Source organism: Meles meles, chromosome 13 (assembly GCF_922984935.1).
Source record: "Meles meles chromosome 13, mMelMel3.1 paternal haplotype, whole genome shotgun sequence".
Taxonomy (NCBI): domain Eukaryota; kingdom Metazoa; phylum Chordata; class Mammalia; order Carnivora; family Mustelidae; genus Meles; species Meles meles.
This window is the reverse complement of record NC_060078.1, coordinates 13,357,179-13,383,855: the sequence shown is the minus strand read 5'-3', so window position 1 is coordinate 13,383,855 and position 26,677 is coordinate 13,357,179. Positions and strand designations below refer to the sequence as shown.

Sequence of the window (26,677 nt, the reverse complement as noted above, 5' to 3'; positions counted from 1 at the left end):
GGACCCTGCCTGGGTGGGGGAGGGTGCAAGGGAACAGGGACAGTGTCTCCGGCTCTGCAGATCCCCACCACAGGACTAAGAGAAAAAAGGGAGACTTACCATTGGAAGCCAAACTTTCCATCCAAGAGCAGCAAAAAGCATCTAAAAGCTCCTGGATCTGTGTCAAGGGAGCGAGTAATATCTCAAACATCTGGCAGGAAACCAGAGAGCTACACCCACACATGGGGCCTCCCTGCCTCCAGGACATTAACAGACCATGTACACTCCCAGCTGGGGTGCACTGGCGGGCGTGGACAGTCCGAGAAGGGGGTGGGGAGCGCGTGTGCCCTGCCATGTGACTCCGTGACGGTCCCGAGTAAGGATGCAGGGTTTGGAGGACTGCATCCTTGGAAAGTCCTCCAAGCCCACGGTCTCCTCCGGCCTTAGTCGGAGGCCCCCTGGGCAAGACGACACAGACAAGGGCCCGGTTTACCTTCGGAGAGCAGTTGAAATGCATGCCGGGCACCGGGAGCGTGGTCACATACATGGTGATACAGCGGTACAGGTACAGCGTGCCGACGATGCAGAAGAATCTTCTGCTGATGATGGACCTGGAAACACAGGGAAGCAGAGGGAAACAGAGGGCACTCAGTCATGGAACTCTGCAGACGCAGCGAGGTTCTCAGGGGCCCGACACACCAAGCCAGTCCCCCAGGGACCCGAGAACCTGAAGTAGGAACGTTCTAAGCAGAGCTAACAGTAGAGTGCAGTGAGGATGCTGAGAATGAGGTGTGGGGGGGTGCTGACTCTCTCAGGGTAGGCTGGCCAAAGGAGCACAAAGGGCTCTCCGTTGTGCTACCGAGGTTTCCTGAGGCCTCTTACACCCCGGCTGACATTCACGGTTGGGTACGCAGGGCCCCTTCTGAGTCATCCCAGCCAACCCCGTACCTGCGCTTTAACAATGACAGGGTAGAGCGTGTTTTCAGTCATAAAAAGGGAAGAGGCTCAGAACACGAAAATGGCATTATAGTGAGAATTCACAATTTCTCTGACCTTGAATGAGTCGAGGAGATCTCTGAGAAAGTATGAGGTCAGGAAAGGAGCCTGTCTGTTCAACAGTATGGGACCCCCACCTCTCTCCAAGTGGGAACTCTGTAGCCGTGGGACAGGCCACTAACCGAGGGGCCCTCAGTTTCTGAATCCTTAAACGGGGGACAACAACCTTAGAGATCACATATGGAAAATCCCAGCCTCAAATGTCTAGGTTACATGTATGAGTCACAAAATAAGAAAGAATTAAAAATCTTTCCAATTTCAGCTGATGAGTCATTCCAATGAAATTATCGGACAGACACACGTGAACAAGCATTTGGTAACTCTGCCTCCAATTCCCCGTTGCTTAACTAGATTAAGCTGTACTAGCTTCGGGGGGAACCTTGGACAAAACTTTCCCTCCCTTTCTACTCCTGCCCTGTTCTTCCTCAGTCCTGTGGGCTCCTCGCACCCAACTGGGAGGAGTTCTCATGTTTCCTTGGCCTGGGGCAACTTGAGTTCAATATACAAAAAAATCTTAGAAACAATGGACAGGCTTTTCTGAGATACTGAACATTTACTCTGTAATTCACAGGGCAGAATGGACATTCCTACTGAAATGCATCTTTGCAAGAGAGCTGGTATCACGTGCATTTTTTAACAAGAGGAACGAAGTAACGCGTCAGTTGTGTGAATAAAAAATTTAAGGAAAAAACGGGGGCGCCTGAGTGGCTCAGTCGTTAAGCATCTGCCATTGGCTCAGGTTATGATGCCAGGGTCCTGAGCTCGAGTCCTGCATCCGGCTCTCTGCTCAGCGGGGAGTCTGCTTCTCCCTCTGCTTCTCCCTGCCCCCCATGTGCTCACTCGCTCTCAAATAAATAAATAAATAAAACCTTCAAAAAATATTTTTTTAGTACCCCTGCATTTCATTCCTGACTGCAGCAGTTGAAGTCGGTTACTTATGACGCACAGATAGAGCTCAGTGCGTTGTCCCCCACCCAGATTTCTGAAACTGGGTCAGACCTGCTCACCAGAGAGGCATCACTGTCTCCTAGCAAAGCTGTGCACGCCACCTCTGAGGACAAGAATTCATCCAGCGTACAGCTGTCTTGTGAAGGTATGTACCTTTAATTTTAAGTATGACAAAAAGCACAACACAATGAAACAGTACAAAGAGGGACAATGCTAGAGAGTAAGACTAACCCTGCAACGTCTGACCGAGAATACTCGAAATACCAAAGTGGATTTTCCATTGTGAGATAGAAGGGTCATCTCTCTTCAGAAGGAAATGCCCTCTCTAGCCCTCCTGCCCAAACAAATTATTTGCAATTTCATTTGAGCTTCACAAGAAAGATCTAAGACAGAAAGCGGTTATGTTTATCTACATTATCTCTTCGGGGAAAGAAAACAAGGTGACCACTATCAGTCCACTTGGGCGAAGATTACAATTAAGATTACAAAAAAATTTAAAAGTCACAAACGTGGATGATTCAGCCACAATTACTCTTTGACTTGACGTAAAAGGTCAAGTGACTTTATCATGTGACTTCATCAATATGAACAAGGTAAGTTGAGAGCGGCTGTTTGCAAGAATGTTATCTTTGGCATTTACTTAATCTTTTAAAAATTAATCTTGGAATAGCTTCAATATATAATGTTAAGCCAGGATCTCCTCGCACAAGCTTTAAAAAAAAGTAGGTTATAAAAGTGTTTCAAAGAATTGTATGCACTTAAGGCATTTTCTTCATCAAAGAATTTCACACATTACAATTTTCACTTACTCAGAGGTTTAAAAGTTCAAGATGCGTGTGCTGGCCCCAGCAGCACATAGATGAAAATTGGGATGATAAAAGAAGACATTTTTTTAAAAAAGGGTTAAAATTTTTAAAAATGTGACAAAGCAACACAATGCCAGAGATGTGTTAATGAGATATTACGAGAGATGAAGTGAATGCCAAGGACAGGACGCTGCTGTAATTCTTAGAACCACACTGGGGTTCTGTGACATGGGGTCCACTCTTCTTTCACGCTCCCCAACCCCTCACACTGTCCAATGACCGGGACCTTGGGGGAGATTTGCACCTGGCCTCAGTTATCTGTCTCCCAAGGATTTGGGTAATAGGTTCTTAACTACTTTTCCTGAGAGAGAGGAAAAAAAAAAACCCTTATTTGTTAAATATGATTATAAGGAAACATGAATAAAAGTGTTACTATTTTAAAGATAGCTGTGAAAGACTCGTTAGAAGAGCATGTTATGGCCAGAACGGGTGACTTTATTAACATCCGTATTTAAAAAGGAGAGCGTGCTCAAAACCTGATTAAATACTACCAAAACTAGTAGTAGGACGTTGTTTTTGGCGTTGGCACAATGGTCTAAAATTCTAAAGAAAAAGAATGGGAGAAGAAATAACCACTACCACACTACTGTGTAAAATTGAAGTACTAGAAAGTTCTTTTGTTTCCCACAAGTTGTCTCTTGCAACTAATCCACAGCCGGAAAACATAGAGTAATTCTCTCGGAGCTCAGACCTGGTCAGCAAGCTCTTTATGGAAGCTCCTGGCTTTGGGAAACACACAGGCCCTGACACACAGCAACAGAATGAAGCAGTAATCCTAAACCCAGAGGCAAGAAACAAGAGGGAGCGCACGTAATGGTGGGCACAGAGTCAGGGAGACCCCCGGCTTTGGCACAGTCAGGGAAGCCAGGACCTCATTCAGGTCCGGGGACCAGCTCCGACCTTCTACCAGGCACGGGAGCGCCTTGCCACACGGGCACTAGCTCCACCTCTCACAAAGGTCACGCGGTGACCTGGGCCGTCCTGATTACTTTCCTCAGAACTTTGCTTCCTTGCCAGCAAAAGGCTGCCTCACCTCCTCCTTATGAATCAAAGAAATGTAAGGAGGGGTTTTTCCAGGCTGTTATTAACAGTGGCCAGGGTTCTGCCAAACTTCTCCTATGCCGAACACTGCCATTTAGTCCTTAAAGCCACCTGCAAGGCAACGTGACCCTGTTTCACAGATGGGAAAACTGAGGTTCCGAGTGCGAGCTGCTTTATAAATGTATCGCACAACACAGAAAGACTCCGGAAATGGTGTCGGACTGTGAGGAAATCCCAATTTTACCTCAGACGATACCGTGTGTGCTTAGAGATGAGCTGACATCCTAACACATTTAAGTTATGTTTAAAAATTTATTTAAACTCAGGGGTGCCCTGGGCAGCACAGTCGGTTAAGCGTCTGATTCTTGGCTTCAGCTGAGGTCACGACCTCAGGGTCTTGAGACCAAGCCCGGCGTCAGGCTCCATGCTCTCCGGGGAGTCTGTTTGGGATTCTCTCTCCCTCCGTATCCCCCTGCTCACAGGCATGTGCTCTCTCACATAAATAAAATCTTTAAAGGAAAATCTACGTAACTCAAGATTTTTCACTCTCAGTGTTGTAGGTCATATTTCATAAGTAAGAATTTTGATAATACTTTAATAACTGTGTTAATTATGAGAGTACTGACACAAACCCTTCTAGATCGCTAACATGAAACGTGCCCACTTCCGGTCACTGTTTGCAGACTGTGCTCAGCTGTGCTTACAGCCCGTGTCTACTTGGTCCATCTGAAATGGCAGCCACCCCTCAGTTTCTGTCTCACCTGGACGTCTCACCTGGACATCTCCTTCTCCCACCTGCTGTCCCTAATTCCATCCACGCCTCCCTAAAATCCATTCCACACAGACCTGCCAGCATCAGTTTTTGGAAACAGATAAACAGATTGTGTCCTTTGAAACCCTTCAATGGGGTCACCTGGGTGGCTCAGTCAGTAACCATCTGCTTTCAGCTCAGATCCTGATCTCAGGGTCCTGAGATCGAGCCCCATGTTGGGCTCTCTGCTCAGCGGGGAGCCTGCTTCCCCCTTTCCCTCCACCACTCCCCCTGCTTGTGCTCTCTATCAAATAAAATCTTAAGAAAGAAAGAAACAAACCCTTCGATGGTTGCCAAATGCACTTTCTTTTTTTTTTTTTTTGAAGATTTTATTTATTTGACAAAGATCACAAGTAGGCAGAGAGGCAGGCAGAGAGAGAGGGGGAAGCAGGCTCCCCGCCAAGCAGAGAACCTGATGTGGGGCTCAATCCCAGGATCCTGAAATCATGACCTGAGCCGAAGGCAGAGGCTTTAACCCACTGAGCCACCCAGGCGCCCCCCCCCAAACGTACTTTAAATAGAATCCAAATCCTTTACCAAGCCCAGGAGGCCCGAGATGCGCGGGCCCACCTCTCTCTACCTCTTTTCCCACCACCCTCTGCAACGTCCTCCAGACCGAAGTTCAGCCCAGTGCTGCTGGTGCTCTTGGAACCCACACTGCCAAGTCCCTCCCTCCTCAGGTAGGACCTGGACTCCCAGGGCACTCACTGCCCGTCACGCGGGGCTCGGAGACGGGTCCCTGGAGAAGCTCCCTGGAGCGCTCCATCTCAGTCTCCTAGTTTAAGCTCTTCCCCACCACCACCCCACGTATATGTCCCACATGCCGCTGAAGCTCCCTCCACAGATTTTAAATGTGTTCACCTCCCTGTACTTCCTTGCTATGAGCCCTTGGCTTCCCTGGATTATGACAACGGCTCAGTACTCCCACCGAGTTCAAACGCCCCTCAACCTGACCCCGTCACCCGTCTTATCTTGCAGACATAAAGCCCACCGCCCTGGGCAAAAGAGCCACTCGTTATTCTCTCAGATTCCCGTTTCCTGCTTTTGCCCTAAATCTCTTTCCTTGGCCTCTCCCGTGATCCTGGCTGCTATCACCCTCCCCATCCACCCCAAATGCCACTTCGGCGTGAAACCTTCCAGATGTCCCTAAAGGGACAGACCCACTCCATCCTCCAAATCACTTCGGCACTTTGGTTCTACCTTGTGGTATTTTCAATCGTGCCTTTGGCACCACCACTGGCAACAGAGTGTCTCGCCCCTTCTACAGGAGGAAGCTCTTCCACACAGCCCTGCCGGCCTCATCTTGCCGTCCCGGGGAGACTCCCAACGGTACGTGTAGGCATGCGGTTCTGTGCCTCAGACCACTGTTTCTTCACTCCCTCCGACAGGCCCTTCCTGCTTCTCTCCATGGACGTTTCTCCTTTCAACTCTTCCCTAGACTGGCCAGAAGTAATCTGCACCGATGCTTGCTCTGCAGCCTGCCGGCACGGACAGTGAAATGCACACTTAAGATCGCCGCTTTCATTCCAGCAGGACTGCAAACCCCTGGCGCCTGGGGACCAGGTCCTCGGTCCTCCTTGCCTGTTTCCTCGCCACCCCCATCGGGGTTTCCAGCTGCTCCAGGTGGAGGGCTGGGAAAACCCAGGGCTTAATTCCGTACTTTAGGAAAAAGGATTCCAAAGAAAGGTTTGTGAAATAAACAAAAGGGAAGGAATAAATGCTGCAGAACAAAGAGTAAACATCCGTCTCTCCTGGGAGACTTAGAACTCGTGGAGTGCTTCCTATGAGCCCTACACGGGGTGGACGGCACCCTCTCTGAATCAGGAGAATGAGACATGCCCCTGGACCCAGCCCAGACACGTGTCTGCACACGCAGAGTATCTTTCTGCCTTTTAAAAAGCCAACTCAAGAGACTTTACATCTTTGGTACTAATTATTTTAACCATGTTCCCGTTTAGCGTCTATTACAGTCCCATTTTACAGATGGAAAAATGAGGGTGTGAGGAGTTTAAAGACTAGCCTGGGGGCAGAGTCAGTCAATGAGAACAGCAACAGGCCCTTGTGTCCAGACTTTCAATTAGCTGCTCTTTCTACTAACGAAGTTGTCAAGGCAAGGGGGAGAAAAGGTTACAGCTTCGGTTTCTCAGCCCCAGGTAAAAGGGCTGCAGTACAATACAGTCACCAATTAAGTGCACGAAATGGTCCACACTGGTTTAGGGAATCTGCAAAGAACAGATCACATGACATAACTGTCCCCACTCAACCCACTTTTTATAAAAATGTTTCACCTCCTGGATTAAATGTAGATCATAACATCAAGAAAAAATTTTACTCTGCAAGATGTGAAAGATAACATCAACATGATCTACTTGAAAGAGCTACAAAGAATTAAAGTCAAGGGGGCTTTGCTGTTTTCAGGCTAGTAACAAAAATGAATACAAATCTGAGTACGTATATAGGTGTGCCTGTAAGTACAGCACACGCAAACACCTGTACGTGCATACGAAACACAAACACACCTGGTACACCCGATTTTGCACAGACGTACACATACTGCCGGATCTCTCCTGCACCAGAGCTTACCACCTCGAATCCCCTAACTCAGGGGCTGGTTCGCACCGCAAGCGGAACAGAACAATTCATGTTTGCCCTGGGGCTAACGGATTAACCTGAAAAGTAACACACTCTCATTTTCACAGAGGGTTTCGAGAACCGTAACAAGCACATCTACCAGCAGCAGTGACAAACACGTACTGCATTTTAGGCCCAGTAACTAGCACAGCGCAGCACTCACCAGCCGCGAGCTGCTGCTCTGACCTGTTTACTCACGTCTTAGGAACACAGACGCCAGGCATCATTGTGGGCACTGGGAGTACACGGGGGAGCACGATGGACACACAATCTGCCCCGTGGTGCGAGTTTGCTCGTGGGGGAGGCAGACAATAACCAAGATAAGTAAGTAATAAATGTAGATGTTATGATCTACATTTAATCCAGGTGAGCAAGTAAACACAGAGCATGTTAGGTAAGAGTAAACGGTAAAACTGAGCGAGGCTGTCACAGGGCCGGGGGCAGGCGATGACGACTTGGGGACAGGACGGACGGGACGACATTCCAGATAGAGGCCAGCATGTGTGTGCGTCTGCTGAGCATGAGGAGGGGAAAGGGCAGAGGGCTTGATGACCCCGGATCTGGCAGGACCTCCCCAGTCGCCACCAGCCTTCTGGCCTCCAAGCTGTATGCGCTGGGAGAAGGGGGCCATCCACCGACTTACTCAAGAGAGTGACACGGGTGTTCTGCTGAGCTGACAAATGGCAGAGTGACCAGCAGGAGGCTCCTGCCCGGCCCGGCTGAGAGGGGACAGTGGAGACCGAGGCAGCAACAGAGATGGCCAGGAGCAGTGGGATTCACAGGCCCCCAATCTCAAGAATGGGGGGTCAGGCCTGAGAGCGAGGAAGGGCAGGGATGCTGCTTCTGAACAGGGCGTGTGGTGGGACGCTGTCGGGCACGTCCTACACGTTCCCTCCCTCCATGTGTGTGACAACACACAGATGCTTCTGCAGGACCCCGTTTCCCAGGGGAGGAAGCTGTGCCACCACAGTCGTTCAGCAGCTCGCTCAGGAAAGTGAGCAGCCCGAGGCCCAGGCGATCTGACACCAGTAGGATTTACCGCGTAACCGTAACCGAGCGCGTGGCTGCCTCCATCGTGATGAGGACAGGCCGGTGGGGGACAGACGTGGCGACTTCTACAGCAGATCACCCCTAATGGTTTTTTAAGAGAAGTGGGGAAAGAGGCCATCCCTAGGTATGCTATAAAGTAGAAGGCAAATATAAGACTATTTAAAAACACACTCGTAAAGGGGCACCTGGGTGGCTCTTAGCTCAGCTCAGGTCATGATCTCAGTGTCATGCGTTCGAGCCCCCGCAATGGGCTCCGCATTTAAAAACAACAAAACAAAACAAAAACCACAGTCATATATATATTATACATATCTGAGCGTGCACAGGAAAATATCAGAAAGGTTACAAACCCATTGTTTATGGCTGGCAACAAGACAGGTAACTTTTGTTTCCTTTTTGTTTTTCATCTAATCTGCCTGTGGGGAAGCTGCTGGGACTTCCTTTTCTCTGGTGTTATAAATAAAAATTAACAAATGAAAATGTGTATTGTCCCTATGTACCTTTCTGTTTGCTCTCTCCCCCTTTCTCCTGAGTTTCGGTTGAAAAGCTTCTTACAACGTTTCTGTTAACTTCAAACCTAAATTGCTGTGGCTCCTGAATTAGGGAGCTCCTCAGGGTGAATCTAGTTTCCCTACAATTCCTGGGACTTAGACTAGCATGCAGGTCTTAAGATCCAACCTGGTAAAAATGAGGAAATAAGAGGAGCCCACCTGCCAGCTACTGTAGGAATGAGAAGTAAGGACGAGCAGGGGAGTGAGTCCCCTCACCCAGCTCCTGGAGTGACGCTCCTTCCTTGGTGATGGATGACGACCCTGGAGAGGGAGGGGGAGCAGGGGCCTGCACAAGCCTGGGAGGTCAGGGTCACAGAGGAAGAAAACAGGACAGGGAAAGGCCCCAGAGAAGGAAAGGAAACAGGATCTCAGCCCAGATGGCTTGTGGGGATGGGGGGTGGGGGGGTGGGTTCGGGGTTGGGGGAGAGGCACGGGGTCAGGGGTCAGAATCAAAGGAGGAGAGAACTTGCTGGAAACAGAAAGCAAGAACATAAGGTTGGGCACTCCTGGTCAGCAGTCCTCAGTGGAGAAGTGTGACTGAGGATGAGGGGATTTCCCAGAGCGGGGATGACTGAGCCATACCTGGGAGGTCACAGGACAGCACACGGCTAGGACAGAGCCATGTGCATTTTCTACAGACTACGGTGGAACAGCACGATAGGACAGCTCTCAGAGCTGGCAGACCCATCCAGGGACAAGCGCGCGTGTCTCCCACGTGGTGAGATGTGACCCATAAACCTTATTACTGAACACTGAAAGGATCTGTTTTCAGTCTATCTGTCCTACGAACACCAACTCAGGCCACCACATCAGCGAAGAAGACTCATGTGCAGAGGGCAGATGACGGGGATGGGAGACACTTCTATACTGGCTTTATACCGAATAGCCTCCAATCCCCAAGTCCTTCTCTGGGGGACCTAAGGCAAGTCAACCGCTTCTCCGAGTCTCCATGGCCTTTGCTGAGAAAGGGGAGCCGTCACTTATTTTCGAGAATGCCCGGCTGAGAGGACAGAATGCACGGAAAACCCAGTTCTTGTTAATCAATAGGTTGGGGATCTGCCACTGGAACGGGGTGCTGGTGACTGTTGACAACGCGGATGAAAAGGTCCTGAAGGAAAGAGAAGGGAGTCGGCATGTCGGCATGTCTGGGACGTAGCACATGGGCGGGAGGATGGGAGAGGAGCGGGGAGGGGTCCCTGCGCTCTCCTCTGGCTTTCATGCTGGCGAGGAACACGACAGCTGACCTGTCAAATAAGGAGCCACGTGCCCCCAAAGGCCGCAGAGAGACCCGCCAGAAGATGACCCCCGTGCTCTGCTGTGCTCAGTGCCGCTGCCTCGCCCTCAATCACTCCCCATCGACAACTTAATGTAAAGATGCCCTGACGTCCCACGACAGACCAGCCTCGTGGTCCTCAGCACGAGGTCAACTTACAATAAAGTCAATGGCCCTAAGAAGAGCCTCTCCCAGAGCGTGAGAAACGGCCCCCACTGCACGGGAACAGGGACGGCCAGCTTCCGGTCAGGTGCGCCACACCCTGAGCTGTGAAGAACTCGATCGCAGCCATCGGAGATCTGAGAACAACAGGGATGATGCAGACAGTAACCATGTCCTAAACTGCCTCGGGGATCAGAGGAGGAGAGACGGGAGTCCTCTGATCCAATCCGCTTACTATGAACAGTCGTGGCGTTAAAACGGGGTAAAAGGAACGAGCCAGTGCACAGCCTGCGGAGTGAGCCACAAGCCCGCACGAGCCGAGTCCGCATCAGACGGCAGCAGCTACCCGCGAGCACAGGGGCACTGTGGGAAATGAGACCCCTCTTGCAGGGCAGAGGTGATGCTGTCCCACATCCGTAGGTTGGCAGATACCCTCCTGGTGAACAAGGGCCTCAAAGCCAGAGCATTCATCAAGGATGAAAGACAAAACAAGTCCTTCCCAGAGTGGTCTCTGAGCATGAAACACACACACTGCCACCAGCCACCTAGGGGTTCCCGTCTGTGCTCGCGGAGCACGACCCCGGAAAAGCCACACTGGGAGCCCGCACAGGCTCTTTCCCGCAGAGGAGCACAGTCCAGAAGCTCCTCTAGACAGCGAGGTCGTGGCAGCTCTTCAGTGGGTCTGCGAGCACCATTCCCCCCTTCTTCTCCTCTTCTTTCCCCTTGGGATGCCATCGACTTCCAAAGATCCTACTCCGAGGCTATGGTCTCTGGAATTCCTTGCCACCGTTTATGCCAGAATGTTCTACGCCGGGCCCCAAGGGCCTGGACCACCTAGCTCTTTCGACTTGACTCCACTCTGCATCTCAGCTACTCAGTGGCTCCTTTCTTCTCCACCTACGGGCCAATACATCCCGCAACACTTAACTCGTCCTTAAACTGTCCCCACCCGCAAACCCGACAGACTCACACAATTCCCCTTAGGCAACCATCTCATCCAAAGTAGCCACAGGAGAAAACAGCTACTGGGATACACACGTGACTGGACTTTGAAGTAAAACATATTCAAGCAAGGTTATGGGAACTCCCAAATTAGTGAATTCGATCTCCTCATTCAATTCTGTAGAAAATTCAGGGATTCACAGAGAGACCCCAAAATCTCCTATGAGGAATTCTGCAGCGGCAGCTAGCCCTGTGTCTGGAAGACAGAGGGAACCCCAAATGCACCCAAAGCCAGCCATCCCTCCTCACTGGCCCAGCACAAGACGCCATCAGACGTCACGTCAAGTCTTAGCCATTGTCCCTCCTGGCGGCTGCAGTGGCATCCCGCCGGCTGCCCCGGACACTCTGGCTTGTTCGTGTCTACACTGCAGCTAGAGTAAGGCTCCTAAACAATACTGACCCGATCGTATCACTCTCCTCTGACAACTCGCCACCACGCCTGGGACAGTATCCCCGTGCTTCGCCCGTGGCCCTCGCTGCCCTCTCGCAGGTCCACCGCCCACACCCTGCTGACCTTCCGCGTCACCGTTTCCTCTCCGCTCGGTGGACCACACGCACCCTTGGCTGTGCCTCGGGGGAGCCGCAGGCCCTCTGCGTTCAACTCTCCCATCTGGACGGCTCCTGCCCCACACACCTGCGTAGCACCCCCTCACCTGGACTCAGGGGTCTGCTCAATGGTCACCTCTCAGAGGCCTTTCTGAGTGACCGTATCAAACACCACCCCTTCCCCGCGACCCCCAGCCTGTAAGCCGTCACACCGCTTCAATTCTCTGCATTTCCCTGAACACCGCCGGGCCTCATTCGTTCGTCCGAGTGTCTGCTTCACCCTGGCCAGAACGTGAGCTCCAGGAGGACTCAGGGCAGCACCCCGGGGGCGGGAGCAGTGCCCAGCACCTGGTAGTTTGCTGAATAAAGACAAAGTGAAGGAACACATGAATGTAAATGAGCACTTTCTATCTGGCAGCCTTGGCACCCCGCAGTGGGGCATAAGGATGAATGACCGGCAAGATGGACTCTTTTTCCCCTGGAGGAAATTCAACCCTCGCACTGAGGGGCAGAAAACACAGTGACATGAGCTCCGGGGAAACGAGCCGAGGGGTCAGAGAGGAGGTGGGGACACACCAGGGCCAGATTATGAAGGAGCCTGAATCCACGCTAAGGAACGGGGTGGGGAATCGCCCAGAGCACCCAGCACCCCGCACCCAGCACCCAGCACTAGACGGGAATGCAAAGAAGTGAAGAACCTGAAGTCAGAGGGTCAGAACGCAGGGGCTCTCGGCGTGGAAGGAAAGGAGACATTGCAGGTTTCTAGGAAAAGCCACTGCCCGCCTGGGAGGGGGAGGAAGCTGGAAGAGAAGCGTGGTGTCTCGGTGGGGGACAAGCAGAGTCTGTGGCACCTGCGACCGTGGGTCTAGGTCACAGTGCTTTCTCTGGTGGCTGGAGGACCCTGGACAGACTCAGAAATTCCACAACCTTGCTCCCTGACCTTTTTCTCTGTTGGGGACGCATGCCGTCCTGACAGAGCTCAGCCACATGGGTCCCACACCGTGGGAGCGACCTCTCAGCCGTGCACGAGGAGCCCTTACCAAACGAGTAAGGTTAACATACGCTTTGTCATGCTTTCCAAGAACAAGGGATACCTGTTTTGCAGTGAAGTCTGACAGGGCTTTTTCCTAGTCGGTGACTTGAAAGTTCAATTCTAAATGGGGAGACAACATTATTTACAATTTTAAAAATCAAAAAGTTCCCAAAGATGGGCATTATTGTTGTTTTCCACTTCGTAATGCCATGGAAATACCACATGAATGTATGTGTATGTACAGATACATATATACACATATAAACATGAGGGGAACATGTTAAGGAGGGAAAAAATGTAAATACAAAGCAAAACTTGTGTTTGAATAGTAAAGGACACCCGTAGACAGCAAAGGGCAGAACGTGTCTCCAGGTCAAATTCGGCATCAAGGTTTTCCAGCACCTCACACATCTGGCTGAAGGGCTTGTTATTGGCCCAAATTTTAGTGATCTCATTGCTCAATAAATTATCCTCTACAGCTTCAGCCTCCAATTCTCTAAGAAGCGGACGATACAGAAGCAGGAAAGACTAGACTGATTCCTTTGAGGGCTCGGAGACTATTAGAGTCAAAGTCAAATGCCCTTGGGAAATTACTGGCCAAACAAGCTTAACTCCTGGGAGTGAGGGAGCTCCCGAGGGGCAAACCTCTGGGGGAGGCTGGGGAGATGGCAGGACACGGCAGACAAGCACAGAGTGAGACGTCAGCTCTGTTCGAGAGAATATCCCACAACCAGAAATGCCAAGAGCCAAATGACTGGAAACGAGCCGTCTGACCCTACGAAGTATCCTAATCTTCTTGATGAGAGCCAAGGAAAGGAGTTCATTTACACGGGCTGCTTGGTTGTCAGTCTCGATCTCTCCTCCCCCCCCCACATCTCTGCTGTGTCACATTCGCTGAAGAGGGGCCTCCCCAGGAAGGAGCCGGGGAGCCAGGGATGTGCCCCAGGAGGCGGACAGGGCTGGATGATCATGACCACTGGCTTCCCCTTCCTGCGACCGTCTCCTGAAACGGGGAAACTCGAGAGAAGACTTCAAACAATCTTGAGTTGGATGTCTTCTGGACAAAAGCTGCTCCTCGGCTAGTACTTTTTTAACATAACTGGTCCATTCGATTATGTTTGAAACAAAACGCAGTTGTACAGAATAACAGGTATCATCTAGACTAGGAGGCCCTTATTTTATCTGTGAGAAAAAACAAGCTCTGGGGACTTAGAGACTGACCCACACCACCGGCATGCTGGGGCCTGACGGGGGCTGGACCCAGGCGGCCCTGCAGCTGTGCACTGGCCTGATTCTGCCCAAGGCGTGAACCAATGGATTCACAGCTTAATGCGGCTGCGTCATTTCAATACCCAAATGACTATGGCACTGGCCGTTAATACCAGTAAAACATGAAATCACTACTGGTCTGAGGAGAAGTCCCAGCTGAGAGAAACATAAAGAGTAATCTGCTTAAAAGAAGCAAGCCTGGGGCACCTGGATGGCTCAGTGGGTTAAGCCTCTGCCTTCAGCTCCGGTCATGATCTCAGGGTCCTGGGATCGAGTCCCGAATTGGGCTCCCTGCTCAGCGGGGAGGCTGCTTCCCCCCTCTCTGCCTGCTGCTCTGCCTACTTGTGATCTCTCTCTGTGCCAAATAAATAAATAAATCTTAAAAAAAAAAAAAAAGAAGCAAGCCCTATTGTGAGAACACTTCCTAGAACAAGTAGATGTTATTTAAAAGTCACAGTTATAAAAAAAAAAAAGTAAAATAAAAGTCACAGTTCTGTGACCCATCTGAATTTGCACACAGTATGACTGACAGATAATGTTTTATTCTGGGGCAGTAAATTATTTGTTTGCATGTGCAAATTTTTATGAAAAAAAAAAGAGGAAACGAACTCATAATACACAAAAGAACAAAAATCAGGGAAAAACCCAGGAAACATAATTTGAATGGACCCTGCCTTTGTAAAGCAAAACATACTGGCATTTTTTTCTAAAGGACTTTTAGAGGGAGAAAAAAAAGTCTGAAATCAAAAGCAGATCTGAAGTTCTGCGGCTGAAAGAATGTAATTTAGTAAATTCTGAGCACCTCACATTTCAACGCTATCCTACCTAGTTAGCCTGTTAAAACTAAGTGAGCAAACCACCAAAAAGTCTTCTACCCAATCAACACAGCCCAGACCACGGTTTCTATTTTAAACTTAGCTTTACTGCGGCACTGCCAAGACAAGACAACCCCAAAATAAATATGATCCACTTAAACAACTTCCTTTATAAAGGCTGACAGTCCCTTCCCAGTGCCCTGTCAGACGCTGTGCTCATTTCCACTTGTGGATATCGAATTTTCAAGGTGCAAACACATTCCAGGAAAAAACTCATCATTTCTTGGATAAAGCTCGGTGCAGACTCTCAGTCTGCAGTTTGTTTTCTTGATTTAAGAGGATTTCCTTAACATTCGACCATACTGTGGGTTGTGAAACACAGTCCACTGGACACAAGTTCAGTTTCTCAACACACCGTTCCCAGCTCCCATGCAAGGAAGCCACAGAGACGGTCCATTAACAGGGAGAAGCAGACATCGAGGAGGAGAACATTGTTGGCGCTTAGTCGGCCCCAAGCAACCCAACACAGAGCTTGCCGGAGGGGGTCTGCACGGAGTTCAGAGCTTGGAACATAGCTTCGGCCTGGTAGGGTCCTACCAGAGAGACTCGTTCAAGGCTGAAGGCTCAGAAAGTGCCACGCTACAGCCCCTGCTTGACAACCAGGTTGGTTTTAAGAATAAGCAGAACGTGGAGCATGTCCCACTGTCCTTGGAAAGAGCCATGCAGCTTGTGAAAGAGGCATCAGGGAGGGGACCATTCCCGAGGAAGGATTGATCTGTGTGCTGTTATCATTAACCACTTCAGAACTGGTTAATTTCGGATCCTGGAACTATCGGACTAATGTGTTTAATTAAAAAATAAAAGTTAAAGTAATCAGTTATAATAAAAAAAAGGTGCATCTGCCTGAAACTAAAATGTGCCCGTTTAAAATCCTAAGAAACCACAATGCAACAGCCACACGTTCTTTTAAGTGGCGCACGTTCTAGAAGGTGGAAAGCCAAGCAGGTTTGTCTGCACTCCATGGGCCTCAACAAAGTCGTTTTTTGAGGGCGTCTTCTCCTACGGCCCCCGGCACTCTGGAACCGCTGTTCCACGTTCTGTGTGTGAAACAGCTTTAAATACGGCCTGCTGAGGGGCCCGCTGTCTGAGCCTGCGCAGGGCGAGCCACATGGCCAACAGGCCGACTGTCCACAATTTATTTGGCGGGTTAATGACCCCGAGTTTGGGCACTTTATCTGTGATTCGATAGCCTGTGCTCCATGAGGGTTTTCCTCCCTGTGAAAACGGAAGAACGCCATCTCCACAGCCCCATTCACCGCTCTGTAGGGATCCTGTACCAAACAGGCAGTAAACACAGCATTTTCTTACAACTGCCAGAGCTCTCCCTTGTTCAACAGGGCACACGGTTTAAAATAATAAAATCAGAATTAAAAAAAGGAGCTAGTATGCTTTGATTCCTACTGCTTGAAAACGTTCACTTCCAAACAATGACTACCAGACGTCTGCAAGGCAGACCCCCCCCAGCCCCGAGTCCCACAGCTGTCGATTTACTTACTTGTATTTTAAGAGCAGCCACTGAATTAGCCAGAGTCCTACGAGGATCATGCCGTTAATTTCACAGATAGAAAAGGCCCACTGCACCCGGTTAAAATGGTCGAAGAACGTGTCCGGCAGCGGGGGCTGCACCTCCTTGGGAGGCACTCGCTCGTGGACGACCGAGATCATCACCGTGGTGAGGACGAAGCAGGCCAGCGCGTACAGGAAGGCCAGGCACGTCTTGCCCCACTCCATGGGGTACTGGGAGCGCTCGGGCTCCGGCATGGGGATCTTGATCATCTCCTTCCTATAGCCGTTGGGCACCCCGTTGGGCTTGGCCTGGAGGCCGGGGCCGGGGCTGGCCACACCTGCGCCCAGGTGCCCGTTGGCGTGGCCGTTCTTGTGCGCCTCCATGTGCTGCTCCACCTTCAGGGTCTCGATCATGTCCAGGAGCCGCTGCCCGCTGTCGGCCGACACGCGGCACAGGGGCGGCCGCGTGAAGTCCTCCCGGGTCAGGCCGATCAGGTCCCGGCCCGTGAAGTGCTCCAGGGGCTCACAGTACTCGGGCATGGCGTGCTCCAGCAGCCAGTCTGCCACCTTCTTGGGGGACCAGTACACCACCTCCTTCATGGTCCCGGCGGGCGGGGGTCAGCGGTCCCGCGGCGGCGCGCCCATGCTGCCCGGCCTCATGCCGGGGACGTGCGTGGCCAGACGCGCGGGGCCGCTCTCGCTCCCGCAGCCCACACACCGCTCTCGGGGGCTCTCGGTGCCGGTGCGCTCACCTCATGGCGCCCCGGCCGTCTTCCTTCTGTGGAGGCAAGAGAAACAGTCAGGAGGGGGCTGCGTGCAGGTCCCCGCAGCACGCACGGCCCAGAGCACGCACGTCGTGAGGACGCAGATCCGGCCCCCGCGGAGGCCACGTCTGTCCCGCCCCCACTAGCCCGAGGAACTGCGCGCTCGCCTCGGCTCTCCTGCCCCGAAGGAGCAGCAGAGGACACCCCGCACGGCCGTATCACAGCCTCTCCAAAGGCGTGTTGCCTAAGCAATAACGCAACAGGACTTGGGCTGGCTCAGGGGCTCCCTCCGCGCTCACTTGTGTACGGAGATAACCCGAAATCAGGCAGCAAATCTGCCTCATCTACCATTCTAGCCGGAGGAGAAATGTTTTCACGTGTACATAAAATACAGCAACTTAGCGGATATAGGAGAGAATCACAGAAACGTTGAGCCTCAGGGCCATGGGGTCCAACAACATGCAAAAATACCAATGAATCCCTTTTTCCTCCATACGGGGCATTTTCTACTCTTGTCCCTCCTGTTTTTCTTTAATAAACATGTACAACTTTTACAACGCTTATAATTTAAAACAAGAAAAGTTAAGAATAAAGACCCAGTTCTATAACACATCACCATGGTTAGTGAAATATGTCATCAGCAGAAGCCAGACCATAATCTGACTCAAGATCTCCCACGGGTAACCCCGGGTGAGCTGTAGCTTACTCATCTGTGAAAGGAACAGAGTCAAATACCCCCTCACAGGGCTGTTGTCAGTGCTTTAAAAACCATACCTAAATCCAGCACTGAGAGGAGTCTGTTGGTCCCACATCCTTTTTCTCCTTTCTCAATTTTTCTGTCCTATCCAAGAGCTACTGTCTACTCTCACTGGGAAAACACCCTAAGAGTGAGCTTAACTTCTTTCCCTCACAAGGTCAATGTTGTATTAACTACAAAAACACCTGCACAGATCCGTAGGTTTCGTGGCTAGGAATCAGTATTGGCAGTAGTTTCCACGTATGCCTTGCAGAATAATCATTTGACAAAATGCTCTTTTCAAAAAATAAAAAATCCGGGGCGCCTGGGTGGCTCAGTGGGTTAAAGCCTCTGCCTTCGGCTCAGGTCATGATCCCAGGGTCCTGGGATCGAGTCCCGCATTGGGCTCTCTGCTCAGCGGGAAGCCAGCTTCCACCTCTCTCCCTCTTCCTGCCTCTCTGCCTACTTGTGATCTCTCTCTCTGTCAAATAAATAAAATTTTAAAAAAAAATCCGAATTAAGTCTGAGGAACTGTATACTAGAGCATCTTCTAGAGAGGGCAGCATGTATTAGTGTATTAGAAGCTCTAGAAAATCCTCCAGGAGGGAAATTGGGTAGCAGGATTTCTCAAATGGGTGTCACTGAGTCTGTCCTCCGGGCCTCCTCCCCAGGGACTCCCGTCAGCTCCTCATGGAGCACACTGGGAGGGACTGGCACAAATGAGACTCAGGCTCCGCTCTACGGGACCCCAAATCTGATTGTGGAATGAAGATGGACAGATGTCCACTCCCAATTTCCCCATCAAATAACAACCAATGAAATGGCAATAAAGCTCAAGCTAACCCAGACTTTGCAAAAAGGCTGGGTGTTCTTCCTTCTGTATACGCTGCTGTTCCTGTGCTTTCTGTAACGTGTCCGTCTGCACCCATGCCCCTCAGGAGACCATGAGAGACGGTGGAAGGGCTATGGTCTTGAGCACCTGCATAACTCACAAGCAGGGGTTCACTCAACATCTGCTCGTATCTCAAGAAATGTCCCTCACATCTGTCAACATGTAGACAGTGGAAGAGAACACAAAATCTACTGGAAATGCCACTGATAGTGAAAACTGCTTCAGAACAATCTGGATGGTCAAGGAACATGATAAGGTGGGCGGTCTTCAGAAATATGAAAGCGGAATAGGCTCCGGCCATTTGACAGGCACCCTAGAGGAGCTTGGGTCATTGCTAGGACCACCTGGTGGCCAGAAGATATGAGCCAAATACAAGTCCAGCCAGACGGTCCTGCGGGAGAGGAGATCTCCTGGCATCACACCCTGGGTCTTGCCCCAAACACTCCTCAGCGGATCAGCCCAGGGAACCCTGCCCATCTCGAAGCGGCTATGAGAGCTCGAAAGAGAGACTCCTGGTGGGATGTTCAGGTCCAAGGGAATGAACGGGCTTCTCAAGTGGGTTTCTCGCTTCCCCTGGCCAATGTGGATAGTCTAAGTCTGTCAGGAGGGGAAACCCCTCAGAACCACAGAGACCAGACCAATGCGAACGTGTTATTTCACTTCTCTTGCTGAGCAAACTGTCAGATAATCTCCTCTTAAGACCTCACCATCTTTACAACAGGAAAACAGCACATGGTCAGAGATGATATGGGACTCTCCTCAGACTCACTCTCTCTGTGTCACACACGCGCGCGCACACACACACACACACACACACACACACACACACACACACACACAGATGAAGGAATGCTAACCATACAGAACTCGTCCAGCAGGCAGCTGCTGACAGCGAGAGTTACTCCGAAGACACAGTGAGATACACCAATACCTAGGCTAACACAGGGTCGGCTCCCTAAGAGCCACGTTGGCACTCTCCATCTCCTCTCCAACTAGTGCCATGTCCTGCCTCCGTTCTGTAGATGGCTCCCAGCCCTGTCCCAACACCACCAGTGTCTGCGACGCTGCCTGGGAACTAGCCTGTGCGCCCAGCGCTCCGGTGTGTGTCAGCTTTGTGAGACAGGGAGCTGGCAGCTGAGACCCAACTCGGCTACCTCCCTCCAACCCTGCCAAGCCTCAGTTTCCTCTGGAAAACAGGATCAAGTACAGCCTTACCCAGCTTCCTGCGGGCTGCTCCTGCCAGGAGGCTCCCATCAGGGAGAAGGAATGAAAGCTATTCATTACTCCAAGAAATCTGTCTTGTTCTTCTGGTAACATCCTGCTATCTTCCTGACACCCAACTAGGTCCGCGGTGACGTCTCGTGATACGGACTGAAGGTGCCCCTTCCAAAAGCCCAATCGTTCTGCCACACAAGTTCAAAGAGCCTTCCAGATTTCACGAGAAAGCAAACCTTTGTTTTTCAAGCAAGCTTTGCAGCTTGAAAATAAAAGTATAGATGCTCTATTTTTGTGCAGATGATGCCAAAATCGTGTAAAAGGGAAAAAGGTCATTTCTCTGGAAGTAAGTGCTTGGCAGGTACTTAGAACGTTGAAGGCCATGGCTCATGGGCAGGACTTAACTAAGACCCCAGGCCCGGCTGTGGGAGGAGACGTGGGAGAATCATTTCCTCTGGGTCCCACACACTCGCTTCAGAACAGAATCAAAGACACTGCAGCATTTCTGAGAAGTGTTTCCACATCTAGACCCAGAAGACTGTAGGTCAGGCTGAGCTCAAAAAACTACCACCCGCTCCTCCAGCCTGAAAAGCCATCCTGAATCCACTACCGGACAATGTTCAGAAACCGTGCATAGCGCAAGTCCTCAGACTTGGTACTCAGAACTCGGAAGTCGTAAGAGAATAAAATCTTGATATTCCCCAATACCGGAAGATGAGCAATGGAAAAGGAGCTGGAGGGCTCGTTCATTCACAAGTCGCAGCCATAAGTAAGGTGAAGTCCAGTGAGACTGTGCAGTGTCTAAACTCTCCGGCATAGCAAAGTTAGCCCCGGAGAGAGACAAACCCACCATGCTTCCCAGGGCCGCCCACTGCGAATACTCAACGACCTCGCAGATGTCCACATCCCCGAAGGGCAGTCTAAGCGTTCCTTAAAAAAAAAAAAAAAACACACAAAAAAACAAAAAACAAAAAAATAGCTACAGAGTCCTCTAGGATTAAGGGCAAGAATAACAACACATACCCCAGCAGCGGTTTCTAGGAGACCCCAACTGAGTGAAATATAAATGTGCTAAAACAATTTGGCTCCAATTCTTAGAACAGGTATTTTAAGCTTTAATATCATAAAATCCATCAGACAATATGCCACAACACACTATGAACTATTTATAGCTAATTATCAAAGCCAGCTCTCTAGAACCAGAAAAACAGGTTAAAGCAATTATCCTGGTAATGAAAACAAAACATTAACCAAACAAAATAACTAAATATTTTATGAATGTTTCTCCCTACTCCAAAAGAATCTACTATATCATCTTATTGTCCGGCGTTGTCTAGCAATAAGACATTGTTGTGTTAACACAAAGCTACCATATCAATTAAACAATGAACTCAAGTTTCCAAGAATTCAAATGCCAGAAAATGCGCAGTGTACCCATGAAGCAACTGCTCAGAACATCTGAGTTCCAATAACTGCTCAGTACTTTACTCCAGTCCCCCTGCCTCAGTCTCCTAGAATGGAAGAATTTATTCCATCTGCTTCTTGCATTAGTTTAAGGAGTTTATGCACAACTGACAGTGCTTTGGGTAACATAAAGCAAGACATAAAAATGGAAGAAATTTTTATACTGAATATTATTTACTCTTTGAGGAGTCAAGGGTCTTTTAAAATAAGTGCCATGAAATTAAAAATTGAATTTTTACAATTTTTTTAAGGCACAGGGGACCCAAGACTGAATGAACTTAGCTGCCAGTTCAATGGAGACACTACAGCAAAGTTCCAGATGTTTCTACCTGCTGATAGTGGTCAATCAGAGTAGAAAGCAGTGTGCTGCACAATTAGTCTTAGAAGCACACACTGAGTTAAACGTTCTGCTTCTTGTATGAAATCTTTAAAAACAAGAGAAGTAACATGGGCTTCATATGTGAAGTCTGCTCTCCTAGTTCAAATAATCAACTCAGTCAAGATCAGAATTCGGGGAGTGTGGAGGAGCTCAGACCTCTAACACGAAACTACCTGTGGGTGCTTTGTTAATGAGCAACACGAATCAGAAACCGACATTATTGTCTTGAAATAACATCAACTGCCTTTCAGTAAAAAAAGTAAGTCTAGAAAAAGGTCTTTGCATCCCTGGAACCTTCCATAAAAGGCAGCAGAGACTAGCAGACCTTCTAGGGCAATGCAGTCCACTCCAATACTCAGGAGAACGGAGTCCAATTCTCCTCTAACTCGATCTGAGGAACTCTGGAATGCTTTCCTCCAATCTCATTAGGTTTAGATTTTTATTTTTACTGTTGTTACTTAACACTCAAAGAGTTAACCTAAATAGGCAGAATTCATAAAACTGTATTTATTTGAAGAGAAAGAAATGGCTAGAAGAGCAACCGCACAGTTTCCGCTGAAACACCTGCATATTAACTTCGATCTGCAGTGGAAGAATTTTAGATTGTTCGTGATGCCTTAAGCTTTAGATGGTCCTTTTAAACTGTATTACATGCAGCGTTCACAATTCCAGAGTCAAACTCTGAGTAGCAAACAAAATTGTCCCTTAAGCAGTGGCTCCCCGAACAAGGTCTATGCTGCCTGATTTTGCATAGATAGGAGAAAGACAGAGCTAGGGGCTGCTCAGGCCACCCCTCTTAGTTGGTGCTATCCTCCTGCCCCCCTCCACTCCTTGTCTATTTCACCATGTCCGACACTTAGATTTCTCAGTATCTGACACCTATTCTTTCTCAGCAGCTGCCCTATAACTTAACCAATTGAACAACTCCCTTTACGTGTCCCCTCCCTAAAATAACCCATGCAGTGCTCGTAGCCCCACTGTGTTCCAAAGGGAAAGAGAAGAGTCCTGGCTGTTGAAAGCAGTATGTAGGAAGTAATAATAGGAAACTGGCCCTGTCAATTTCATGCTATGTATCATAGTTCTGTTCCTTCCTGGATGGTTAACGTGTCATCCATTTCAAGAAGTGTCCTACACTACCAGCAAGACCAGCTAGTCCCTCTTCCCATACCCTGAGCTTCCATTTGAGTCATTCTGGGACAGACTATAAACCTTTTGTAGCCAGAAAATTCAATGTACCATTTATTACACCAAGAATTAGAAACTACCTGAAAGTTACACAGGGAGAATTAAATACAGTATCATACAACAGAATACTAAGTCTCCATTAAGACAGGACTAGATTTCTATAGCTGTTGTGATACATATATATATACTTTTGTCTCTCAACAGGCTACAAAAGACAAGAATACGATTTTTGTAAACATACATGTATCAAAACTATTCAGAGGAAAGAAGGCTGAAGGCACATATCAACTTCTGTTGACTTTGGGCAATGAAATCATAAACTAATTGCTTAATTTTTTTCAGTGTTTTAATTTCCCTAATAAACACATACTGCTTGTGTTTATTCGAGCATAATCTATGTTTTTAAACATGGATGCTGCACTGTAAGATTAAACACAGACGCTTCCTACGTTACCTTTCTTTCAAAATAAGAAGTGGGCTTGCAGATTTCTCCAAGTAATTGGAACCTTTGCCTCCTGTGTGTAACTAACTCCCCAAGTCCTTCAGATTTCCAAAACATAATGGTCCCAGGAGATGAGGCAGACCATCTACAAAGATAAAGCTCAAATTCTGGAACCCAAGCACATCAAGAAATTTGTCTCAGGTACTTCCAATCATTCCAGAGAGAAAACAACAACCATCAGAATTAAAACTGTTCCATCATCTAGATTTTCAATGCTCATCTATCCAGGTATCTACGGCCTAATGTGCAAGACAGTTGGGAAACTCTGCCCTCTTGTCGTTACAAGAAAAACCTTGCAGACCTCTAACGATGAGTAATCACTACGGCTTTCCCCTGGCCATTTTTCTTAGAACCCAACTACCAAAACTCTGAAGATGATCTATTTCTACTTTACTGATTAATAGCCACCTATGTCTGAAACAAGCAGGACATTTTAATATTCTTCTGGCCAACCTGTTGTCCTCGAACCCAGACTCACTGTAGCAGCACCCCGGAATGCTGGGGCATCATCAGTGTTTGCAGGGTCCACGGCTCTTGCATCCAGCTGATGTGCACAGTGGTGATCTCATCTGCTCCACGAGGCCTGGGAAAGGTTCCCCATTTGCTTCTGCTTTACTTTCTGCCTCCGGGATTTCTCTACCTTACAGCCTTGTCCTGCAAACAGTGGACCTGGGCTATACTCCTGCTCCAATGGGTAGGAGTCTTCCTCACAAACATTGATCGTACACCTCCCCCAGTTGTGCTTTCTGCCCGGCTAGAAGGCCCTTCATACCCCCCTACGTTTATCCTTGTAGGATTACCGCCTTCAGGAAGTCCAGTTTCATTTGCCTCTGACTCTTTTGAGCCTAACACACACTATGTACTTAATAGATGTTTGCTAAACATGTGAATAAAAAGGAATGCAAAGAGGGGCACCCAGGGGATTCAGTAGGTTAACCCTCTGCCTTTGGCTCAGGTCATGATCTCAGGGTCCTGGGATCAAACCCTGCATCAGGCTCCTTGTGGGGAGGGGAGCCTGCCCCTCCCGCTGCCCCTCCCCCTGCTCCTGTGCACGCATGTGCACATACATGTTCTCTCTCTCAAATAAATAATAATTAAAAAAAAAAAAGAATGCAGAGATGGACCCAGGGATGTATACCTCTTTGTACATCAAGCATATAAAAACCTACATAAATATAACTGTGGGAATTTTAACACAAAAATGAGTTGCCAAGTACAGAAAGGGGATTTCCAATGTACTAAAAGCCAGAGTGGGAAACATAAGACGCCAACACACTGAGCCCGGAGGGATACCGGCTGTAGATCCTAGTGACCGGGGGCTGGAGTTTTAAGATTCAAGGGCAGAGGACATGGCCTGAGCCTAGATCCAGACAGGCAACTGGAACTAAAACCTTGTATTAAACCAGAATCCCTCTAGGACTGGAAAAGTTGGGCGTGTGAGATCAGTACATAATAATGCAAACTTCAAACTCAGAGGACCCATGTCGTGTGGGTTCCAAGCCAACAAATTAACGCAAATACAAAAGAGAAGTAACTACAAAACAGCACTTAGGGACCTTTCATCAGCAAGAGTTCACAGCACTCACGTGGAAGAAGTCATCTCAGCCAAGGATGAACAAGAATTGAAAATTACCAGTCACGTGAGGAAATAATCCACCACGAGGGAGAACTTTAGCAGGTGCGACAAACAGGAAGTTTGCCAGACCATGAACTTGAGAAAATAAAGTAGGTTGGAAGAGGCCGTGAAGGGAGTACACAAAAGACGTCAAGGAAAGGTGCAACCTTTTTTTTTTTTTTTAAAAGATTTTATGTATTTATTTGACAGAGAGAGAGATCACAAGTAGGCAGAGAGGCAGGCAGAGAGAGAGGAGGAAGCAGGCTCCCTGCAGAGCAGAGAGCCCGATGCAGGGCTCGATCCCAGGACCCTGAGATCATGACCTGAGCCGAAGGCAGCGGCTTAATCCACTGAGCCACCCAGGTGCCCCGGAAAGGTGCAACCTTAAAGAAGGAACCAGACCTAGCAGGAAAAAGACAGGTGTGTTTAAAGAAGGTGCAGGCTGATGCCCCAGGAGGAAGGGGAGAGAACAAAGGGTTAAGTGGGGCTCATAAGAGGACAAGAAATGGGCAAATGTGTAAGGTATTATCTGTTTAATGTGTTTAAAGGCAAGGGATAGGTTTTTTCAAACTCCAAGCTCATGCCACCCAGCAGCCGTATCGTCTTGGGGTTTTTTGGCATGGCGGGGGAGGGGCGGAAAAGTACACGCAGTTGATCAAAAGATGACGCAGACTGAAAAAAGGTGTCTAACTGAACATATGTGTTAGTTTCCATTGCCTCTTCAAGCTCCCCCAATATAAGCATGCAGGGATTTCTGAAAAAGAGTAAAAAGAAGAGGCGAGGAGAGCAGGAGGACTAAGTGTCGGCAAACCCGGGGTGGGGGGCAGGAAGCTGGTGGCACAGGGACCTTGCAAGCCGGGGGGGGGGGGGGGGGGGGGAGGGAGAAGGTGGAGCTAAAATAAGGGCTGGTTGAAAGACCATTTAAGAAGTTCCCTCCAGCTTCTCACTGCATGCAGCAGAACCACCCCCAGCCCTTGCCCCTAGCTGAGAAGCCTGGAGCCGCCTTCTGTGGAAGGGGGGATGAGCAGTCGCCAGGGTAGGGGGCACCAGAAAGCAGCGGCATCACGGGGCCCCGGCTCTTGATTTCAGCTCAGGTCATGATCTCAGGGTCCTGGGATCAAGTCCCACATTGGGCTCCTTGCTCGGTGCAGAGTCTGCTTGGGATTCTCTCTCTCACTCTCCATCTACTCCTCTCTAAAATAAATAAATCTTTTAAAAAGAAAGAGAGAGAAAAAGAAAGTAGGGGCATCGCACTGAACAGGGACTAAGTAAAACAGATGCAAACAGCTGTTAGTAAGTCAGTCCTTTATCTCATTGGCTCCCACA

General features: G+C 49.3%; 1 protein-coding gene across 14 annotated transcripts in view; it reads right to left on the bottom strand.

The window, feature by feature from the left end:
• The window catches only part of SGMS1 (sphingomyelin synthase 1), a 261,758-nt gene that overhangs the window by 19,502 nt on the left and 215,579 nt on the right, over positions 1–26,677 (bottom strand). For 13 of the 14 annotated variants that reach the window (XM_046028070.1, XM_046028069.1, XM_046028073.1 and 10 more), the window contains 2 exons: positions 16,589–17,377; positions 473–590 (listed from right to left, as the gene is read on the bottom strand). In XM_046028070.1, the coding sequence (XP_045884026.1) occupies positions 473–590; positions 16,589–17,199 (729 nt within the window). In that variant the 5' untranslated portion in view covers positions 17,200–17,377. The remainder of the gene's footprint in view (positions 1–472; positions 591–16,588; positions 17,378–26,677) is intronic. The other variant, XM_046028083.1, reaches the window with a different exon arrangement.